The 9,182-nt window shown below is 42.2% G+C and overlaps 4 protein-coding genes across 4 annotated transcripts in view; 1 reads left to right on the plus strand and 3 right to left on the minus strand.

The window, feature by feature from the left end:
- Positions 1 to 1,338: 1,338 nt before the first annotated feature.
- LOC145473022 (uncharacterized) lies at positions 1,339 to 1,779 on the minus strand. Its single transcript, XM_081455011.1, has one exon. The coding sequence runs from the start codon at positions 1,777 to 1,779 to the stop codon at positions 1,339 to 1,341; it is 441 nt and encodes a 146-aa protein (XP_081311137.1).
- On the minus strand, positions 1,776 to 3,842 carry LOC145473038 (uncharacterized). The gene is made up of 4 exons (XM_081455012.1): positions 3,429 to 3,842; positions 3,140 to 3,272; positions 2,419 to 2,630; positions 1,776 to 2,114 (listed from the first exon to the last, which is right to left on the minus strand). Exons 1-4 carry the CDS (start codon positions 3,840 to 3,842, stop codon positions 1,776 to 1,778), a joined length of 1,098 nt encoding a protein of 365 aa, XP_081311138.1.
- Positions 3,503 to 5,032, minus strand: LOC145469686 (protein CFDP2-like). The gene is made up of 2 exons (XM_081453459.1): positions 4,866 to 5,032; positions 3,503 to 4,756 (listed from the first exon to the last, which is right to left on the minus strand). The coding sequence occupies exon 2, from the start codon at positions 4,594 to 4,596 to the stop codon at positions 3,928 to 3,930; it is 669 nt and encodes a 222-aa protein (XP_081309585.1). The 5' UTR covers positions 4,597 to 4,756; positions 4,866 to 5,032; the 3' UTR covers positions 3,503 to 3,927.
- A 3,143-nt stretch (positions 5,033 to 8,175) lies between these two features.
- LOC145479262 (techylectin-5B-like) overlaps positions 8,176 to 9,182 on the plus strand; it is a 1,518-nt gene continuing 511 nt past the window's right edge. Inside the window, exon 1 of the mRNA XM_081457577.1 lies at positions 8,176 to 8,327. Within this exon, the coding sequence (XP_081313703.1) occupies positions 8,270 to 8,327 (58 nt within the window). The 5' untranslated portion in view covers positions 8,176 to 8,269. The remainder of the gene's footprint in view (positions 8,328 to 9,182) is intronic.

Genomic DNA, 9,182 nt, shown 5'->3' on the forward strand with positions numbered 1-9,182 from the left:
GTTTATAAATGGCCAACTTTTGCATGGTAGATTCGCAGTGAGACCTTGCACCAGCCCACGTTCTCTCCTTTTCAAGCTGAAAAGGTCACATGCGTAGCTCAGATAAACTGCCTCATCTCCAGGCGTTTTAACGCTTTAGAACACTGTGGGGCTGAAGCCGCTACCAAAATAACCTGCGACCACGCGTTCTTTTTTAACAGCAGGAGGAAGGAGAAAAAAATTAAAGAACGCGGTCTGTTTTTTCCTCTTCCCTCGTTCGCAAAAACTAAATAAAAAAGAACGCCTGATCGGTGAGTATGATATTGATATTTCCAGTTAGCGGGCAGCACATATTAATTGATTAGTCCGCGGTTCTAAAGAACACCAAGTAACAAATGCGCTGCTTGACTTTGAAAATCGATATTATTGAGGCCTGCTCGAGTCTCTCGGTCGATAGGGACGATCGAAAAAGCAGGCAAGCGAGAGAAAAAGTGCGGGGCTAAGGAGAGCAAAAGGAAAAGGGAATGACTCGTGTTTCTTTCACCCGATTGTTTTGTCGATCGTCAACAAACCCGTGCTGTGAAGTTTATGGTTGGGAAATGATGCGAATTAGCTATAGGTATGGTCTAGTTACATCGCTCGGTTAAGACGTTTTCAGCAAATAGAGTTATTGGGTTGCAGTTTTCTGGGTAGACAATTTGAACTTTGGTGTTTTTCTTTTCAAAATCACCCACCTCAACCCCCCCCCCCCCCCCAACCCCTCAAACGTGAAATGGTCCGCCCCTCACACTGCATGGTCACACTTTCACTCGGCAGGAAACATACCGTGCGATGTAACCGACGCAAGGAGAAGTTGTATCATAGTCGCGTCTGTGTTACGATGAGTTAATTTTCTAATCCATAATTATTTCGTCTAAAAGATCTGCTTAGTATAGCATTAAAAGCGAAAAGTGATTGAAATCATGGTTTCCATTCTGGACGTAGACGAGACGGTAATCTAGATGTAACCCAAATAGTTTTACAAACAACAGTACTTCCAAAGCCGGATAGGTATACAAACAACGACCAGCTTTATATTTGATTTGATTTGATTTGATTTTGACCATAACCCTAAGTGGGTATAGGGCCAGACATTCTCCCTTGCCATGTCACACGGTCACGAGCAGCCACTGTTGCCTCGCTCCATGAGCCAAAACCCAATGCTGTTCTTTCTTTTTCTGCGGTTCTCCGCCAAGTCTCTTTCGGTCTGCCACGACTTCGTCTTCCCTCTGGGGCCCATGTTAATGCTGTCTTGGGATGTTTATTTGGATCCATTCTGAGAGCGTGGCCGATGAACTTCCAGCGCTGCCGGAAGATTTGCTAACTGATGGTACTGATGTTAGCCCGCTTTCGAATCTCCTCATTTGATATTTTCATAGGCCAATAGATCTTCATAAGCCTTCTCAGACTTTTATGTAGAAATACGTCTAGTTTGGTCGCATCTCTTTTAGTCATACGCCATGTTTCACAACCGTATAACAGACTAGCTATAACGTTGGACTTAAAGATCTTCAGCTTAGTTTTCAATTTCAGTTGACTGCTCTTCCATATGTTTCTAAACTTGCTGAATGCTGCTCTGGCTTTTCCAAGTCTGCTTTTGATGTCTTCATCTGAGCCCCCCTCCTGGGTCACTGTTCCTCCTAGATAAACAACTTTCGACACCGTTTCCAGTTCTTTTCCATCGATCCGGACCTTTCTGCCTGCGGTGTTGTTCCAGCACATCATTATGGTCTTTGCTGTGTTTACATTGAGGCCCGTCATTTTTGCATAAGGTCCCAGGTTGCTGGTTGCTGGTCGTCAGCAAAGTCAAGATCTTCTAGGAAGTTGTTGAACTTCCATCTGATGCCTGTGTTCCCATGTTTGGTGGTCTTTCTCATAACCCAGTCCACAACAAGCAGGAAAAGAAACCCAGACATACAACGACCCTGTTTAACACCGGTTTTGATCTCGAACCAATCGTACACACCTGACCCATCAATTACAGCGCATTCAATCCCACTGTACATTACTTTCACCATCTTCACAATCTTCTCAGGAATGCCGTAGCTCCTAATAATCCTCCATAGTACGGAACGATCTACAGAATCAAATGCTTTCTCGAAGTCGACAAAGCAGACAAAGGTTAGCGTTCTATTCAATACACTGTTCAATGATATTGCGCAGTATAAATATTTGTTCCGTTGTACCGCGGCCCTTCCTGAAACCTGCCTGTTCTTGACGCAATTTATTATCAATTCCATCCCGTATTCGTGTAATTATGATTCTGCCTAGAACTTTTGTTGCAACCACCATAAGCGTTATGCCTCTCCAATTGTTGCATTCGGTGAGATCGCCTTTCTTTGTTAGTTTCACTATCAATCCCCGTTGCCAGTCTTCCGGTATTTGTTGTTGCTCCCACACCTTATGCAAGAGGTAGAGTAAGACATCCACAGATGTTTCCAAATCTGCCTTTAGAATCTCAACGGTCAAACTATCAACCCCCCCAGTAGTTCCGTTCTTAATCTCCTTGAAGGCTGCATAGATTTCAGCCTTTGTTAGTGCATCAACGCCAATAATTGCTTCGGATTCAGGAATTACATCCTCGTCACCAAACTCTCCTGTATCTTCAGGTGCTGGACGATTCAAGAATTCAAGGAAATGCTCCTTCCATCGTTTTTGAATTTCGTCTTGTTTTGTCACGGGGGGGGGGGTACTTTGGGAATTTCTGGGTGTGGATGAGCCGCTGGGACCCTGGAACCCTTAGCCTATACCAGAGCCAGTTCAGCTGAATTTTGCTACCCTATACTAGAGTAAACTCCCCAAATCCCCCCATCTATCGACACTATTGCGGCTGATTTGCGTAAATTTAAACTTGCCGATTTGATTTTTTTATATTTTTGAGCGGCAATTCCTGGTTTCCTTAGTCTAGATAAAATCTTCAACCAACTAGTCAGTTTTGGGAATAATGATACTCTATTCTAGACCCAAACGCTCTGATTTATATACCCAATCCTAGAGTAAACTGCTTGAAAACCATACCCTTCACAGCGGCACGTACCTATATAGCCCATATATGGCAGTGCCCCCCCGGGTTTTGTCAGCAGCACTCCCTCTTTGCTCTTTATCATATCCATGGTCTTGCCCTTCTTGGTTGACAGTTTCCTGGTAGCGTCATAAACTGTTTTAAGGTGGCCCTGCTCTGCAGCTTTCTGTGCTTCCTCGGCGACCTTCTCTACCCAGTCATTCTTGTCTTTCTTGAGCTGTTTCTTTACCTCCTTGTTTTTGGTTGAATATGCATTTCTGAGCTGCTCCCTGACCCTTTCTGATCTGGTGGAATCCACTTTCCTTTTCTACTCTCTCCTGTCATCTATTTTTTTCCAGCTTTCAGCACTGATCCATGGTTTATTTGACCTTCACTGAAACCCCAGAACCTTTTCAACTGTTTTTTGGTAAGTTTGCTTGATTTTCTTCCAGTCATTTTCCACATTTTGAGCATAATCATCACTGTTATTGGCCTCATCATCTGCCAGATAGCTAAATCTGTTCCGAAGTTCGATTTTAAAACTCTGCGCCACCTCAGGCACTTTGAGCTCGGCGGTGTTGTACTTCCTTAATCTGTTTTTGTTCTTCTCAACTCTACACAGCCGCAACTTGATCTTTGCGACGACTAGGTGGTGATCGCTGTTGACATCGGCTCCACGAAATGCACGGGTGTCTAGTACTGATCTTCTAAACTTTCCACACACGGCTACATGATCGATCTGGTTCTTGGTGCGGGCGTCTGTTGATACCCATGTGTGCTTGTGGATATCCTTATGGGGAAACAGAGTGGTTGTGATGACCATATAGTTGCTTGCGCACAGTTCGACGAAGCGTTCCCCATTTTCTAACCTCTCCCCATGCAGTCCGTGGTGGCCCACCACTCCTTCTTCACCATCTTGTTGATCTCCAACCATTCCAATCCCCCATCAGGATCACTATATCATGTTTTGGGATTTTGTCAAGGACTTTTTGCACCTGCTCATAGAAGACACCTTTTGCCTCTTCCTCGGCGTCGTTTGTGGGAGCATACACTTGGACAATGCTAGTTCCGATATAACGCGAGTTGAACCGTGCTGTGATAATTCGATCATTCACAGGTGACCAAGAAATTAAACAGCTGGCTGCCTTCCTGCTCAACAACATGGCTACACCGCTCAAGTGTGCATCATCGTCCCTTCCTGAGTACAGCAACGTTTCGCCTGTTTGTACCCTTATCCGCCCGAAACCAGCCCATCTGCATTCACTGATTCCCAGTACATCAATGTCGTATTTCCTCATCTCTCTTGCTACAACTGCTGTTTTCTCTATTCGGTACATCGTTCGGACGTTCCCCGTTCCTATCTTCATAATAGATTTGGGTGTAGCCAACGACTGTATCGGAGAACACGCTTCCTTTCGGCTTACACCTGTTCCCGTCATCAACCCATCCTCCCATGTGATAAAATTATCATTTGGAGTTAGGCAAGTAGTTGTGCTGTTCCCCATGTAACATTGCTTGTTAGAATTTCCGGTTTCCGTAATCGATAATTTTTTACGGGACTGGGGAATTGGCCCCATTCCCAACGCCCAACCTGGAGGGCCTGGGTTTTCTGTCAGGGTGTCCTTCCCTTGGCCACAATATCCCGTTATTTGAAAGGCGCCGGATACCCACCTTTTGCCGTTGTTGCATTACCGGGGTTATGACGAGGACATGCGACAGCCGACTTGGTGGCAGAGCCTTTGACACGGTGGGCATTTCCTGGCATTTGCGAAGTACACCTGGTGGCCCCAGAGCACTCCACCAGGGCCCCTCTCCACCCTTCAACCCCGCTCTATTTTTGCATGACCATAAATTCATACAGTGATGCAAAAGCTTTTGTAAACTAAAACTAAAACAGCAATGATTATATCGTGAACATATATTAAGGTTATGATATAGCAATCAAGTTACATCGGTTTGATTTGAAAGAAGAGTATTGCGTAGATCAAATAAAGATGAAATGAATTTTGCTAATTAATGATTTGTAGAGGTCATAACATCACCGACGACTTGTAACGGAGATAATTGATCAAAAGGCGGAACAATATTTTAAATTTTCCTATAAAATTCATCTCTTAGAATAGATTATTTAATGCAATATATATACATAGGTATATGTTCTGAGATTTAACGATAGTAATAGGTCTGATAGAAGTAGTAAAAGATAATAAAAGCACTTAAGGTGGCCGAACACAGTTTTCAAGAGCCTATGCTTAATTCACCATTACTTTTAAGCTATTTATGCTTTGGCGCTCGTTTTTTGCAAGAGTCAAGGTTAACCACAGAAAAGTTTATTCTCGCATTTTGGCTAAGGTGTGTGCTGTTGCCACGGCAACGGGGCTGGTTAAAAACAAGGCTTAAAAAATGGTTTTTGTCTATTTAAAAAAAATCCAGTCGTTAGATTTTTTTCATCTTTTGCCCACTACGAATTGACATTAAATCCCTTCTGTCTACACTGTTCTAATAAAATTTCGACATAGGCGATTTCCGTAATTCGCCGTAAATCGTTTTCACCGCATGTTCTGTATTATTAAAAATTCCCTATGTCAAAATTCAGATTTTTTGCGATAGATCATTCACGTGGTTTCTGAACTATTTTTTTGCCAAATTTCTTGAAATTCTAACGACTGGATCGTCAGAAATCCGCAAGTTTCTGCAAAAGCAGTCGGTCTCAATTTTTTGAGCAACTGCGCATACGCTGCATTTAACTGGGTTCTTTCGGTAACAAAGAGAAAGCTGAGAATTGCTGGTTTCTTTGCGTCGTTACCTTTTCTAACATATCTTTGTAATAAAAGACTAAAGTCATCAATACACTACGTTCAATAATAGAGAAAAAATAGCACAGATAGTGCGGATGTTGAATGAATGAAATGATCGCTCTTTGCAATCCTTGTGCGCGCGCTCAATTGCATCAGCAAAAGCGCGCGCGAAAACTGTGTTCGGCCACCTTAACTAATCCACTATGGGTAAAAAGACCTTAAAACGAGGTAGCTGACGTGTTAGTGTCGAACTAGAGTTGAAATAACAGCTACATCTGAAATTTACAATTCCAGAAACTGGTTCGTATTTATTAGACTATAATTTTAGACTATTATTTTAGACTATAAAGTGATCTAGCTGAATGAGTAGAAATAAAGTTGTTGCTGTTGTTGTTGTTGTTGTTGTTGTTGTTGTTGTTGTTGTAAAAGTCATTCAATTCGGGTCCGAATTAACCCGAGTACGGATCAACGCATTTTTCCGAAATATTCTTCTTGTAGAATCCCGCCTGTTTTTCGGAATTCAACTTGAATACGTCACGTGTACGTAATACTCTTGCATACTTCAGGCGTACGTCACGTTTTGCGTGTGCCTTGTCGGAAACCTCGATTTGAATACTTCACGTCACGGTTCTCTTGAATAGTCCAGGCGTACATCACGTAATACGTGCGTCTTGCCCGATAACTCGATTTGAACACTTCACGTGTCTATGCTTGATCCTGCAAGTCCCAGTTGTTCAGAGCGTGGATAACGCTATCCACTTGATAAATCACTATCCAGTGGATAGTGTGGTTTATTTTGTTAACAGTTATCCACTGGATAGGGAAATGTCCAGTACAGTGGATAACGTTATCCACTTTGAACAGCCTGGCCGTGGTGTTCACCACGTATGGAATTGTAACGTGTCTTGTCGTTTCGCTAACGATTAAGTTCTTTTAAGATATCAGTTTCAGTTATTTTTGGACGAACTTTGGTCTGAGGTGACATATGCCGAAGTACAACCTACGTTTTCCTAACACTGTAGCCCTTTTTCTTTTTTCCTAGTTTAGAAGTTCGAGCTCCGCATAAACTGAAAACGATCCTATCATTTTTCCCATTCAGGTTAAACAAATTTGTCTTCGCCATTGCGATTTCCGAGTGAAGCAACAGAGATCGTGATGGAATTACTGATATATGCCGGTCAAGGTAAGTATCATGACCTTCCTCTTGACTGTGCGTGATTATTCTGTGGCAATGGTACATTTTCATGTCCAGGCATGACCCATGATTAAAATAAAACCCATATATGCTCTCTTACTCGATTTCATTTCACTAAACGCAGTCGAACGAAGTACTGTATGTGTTAAAGGCTCAACGCGTCAGCCGTCAGCAGTTTAAAATGCTTCTTGCTCTTCTTCTGTCTGTGTCGCTGTTGCAGGGGTTAGTCTGCCCACAAGATTCGGTGACAACACAGAAACAAAATCACATAGATCCGAAAACGACTCAGTCTTGTAACATTAACAACTACAACAGCTTCTATGCAGGACCAAACAAGAAGTTTGAGAATCTTATGCTGGACGTAAAAAGGCAATTGGACGAGATTCAAATGGAGCTCAGAAACTTGACCAAGAAAGGTGACGACAAATTGAAAGGTAAAAACTTGATCTGTGATTCTTTCCAAATGAGAGAAAATGTGTAAAGACATGTGATGATCCTCGAAGTACACCACTCAAGCAGTTTTGAAAAAGAAAATTCAAAAGAACATGTTTAGGTAAATAAAATATGGCAGGTATTTGGTCCTTTACAGTCCGCTATGGCGGAGGCTTCCTCAGCGAATTCCTTTCCTTCTTCAATCAAAATTTATCCGGGGACATGTACCGTAGTAGACAAAGCCAATTAATAAACACCCCTAATCAACAATATAATTAAAGCACGATCAATAATACAGCAAAAGAAAAAATGAAACATTGCATATAGCACTGTTGGAGGGAGATAAGTTAGCCTTTGTGATGTAGCTTACCTCCCGTTATGGACAGTCCTAGTCCATGCATTTTTGGCCCTCTCGTCGTCACGCAACGCTAGAGTCGTTGCGCGACAGAGAGAGGTCCAGAATTCAACCTACGATCAGGTATTCTATTTCCCCTTCCCCCCTTCGCCAAAAAAATAAATGAATGCCTGATCGCAGGCTTTCTAGAGCTGGACTACGATTATCCGTATTTTATGAGGTACAGCGCTAAACGAAGCCACCTTGATACTTACTTTAATTTCTGGGGGGAAAAAATCACATTCTGGCTTCTGCTGGAAATCAGAACAACTAAAGAAGAGACTTTGAGACTTTTTGAAACATGATGGTTTTTTTTTGGCGAGTTTTGGTTGGGGCTGCACAAAATCTACCGCCTGACTAACAGTGAAAGATACCAGCTCCGTGTTGACCTGGAAGATATAGAGGGCAAAACAGCCTACGCAGAATATGACATGTTTGCCATTACGAGCGAGAGGACTAAGTACCAGTTGAGTGTCGGAAAGTATTCAGGTTCGTTGCTTGCCCGGTTGCTTGTTACAAATTTCATCGAGATGTTCTTGATTATCTCTCTGATCCTCATGATTTTCTTAACCATGAGTACTGAATCGTACATCAGTAATATGAGAAAATTGACGATTTTCTAATAATTTGTCTGCAATTAATCTATATTGATTGGAGCGAGATATCGATTCAACGAAGGAGATCTGACAGCTTTGATCCATTCGTTCCAAATTTATTAGCTGGTGAATTTATATTTTTATAGACATGTTAAAGAATGTATGTGTTTGAGACCCAGTCCAGACAACGCTGAAGAAACTTGAAAACGGCGTTCACACTCTGAAAACGCATCCGTCCACGCCGTCCACGCTACGCGTACACTAGAGAAATTTAAAAACGCAACAATTGATGGTTTTGTGAATGTGTAAGAAGGAAAACGCAGGGAAATCAGCATGATCATGGTGACGTCATCGTTTTGGAAAAGCTTCGTTTTTCAAATGTTTACCGTTCACGCAGGAGCTATTATGACTCCTGGTCCACACTAAAACGCAAAGCCGGCTTTTTCAAATACCTCCAGTTTGACGAGCGTTTTCGAAAAGCTTCATTTTCGTGAAGGATTGGTGCTGGTGAATGGTAGGTCCAACCGTAGAAGTAAAGCTGCATTTTTAAATTTCTCCGGCGTAGTCCCGGACGGGACCTGAGACCTAGAGACAGGACCATTTTACAATCATCTTCCTGCTTTTGAAGCTCATGATAGTTATGGTTGCCAAAATTATTAGTTATGCCGGTTTAACTGAAACTACCACGATATCTGCCTTTCTCATAAAATAAAATAAAATAAAATAAAATAAATAATTTTATTGAAGT

The sequence above is a fragment of the Orbicella franksi genome, chromosome 2 (genome assembly GCF_964199315.1).
Source record: "Orbicella franksi chromosome 2, jaOrbFran1.1, whole genome shotgun sequence".
In the NCBI taxonomy this organism is placed as follows: domain Eukaryota; kingdom Metazoa; phylum Cnidaria; class Anthozoa; order Scleractinia; family Merulinidae; genus Orbicella; species Orbicella franksi.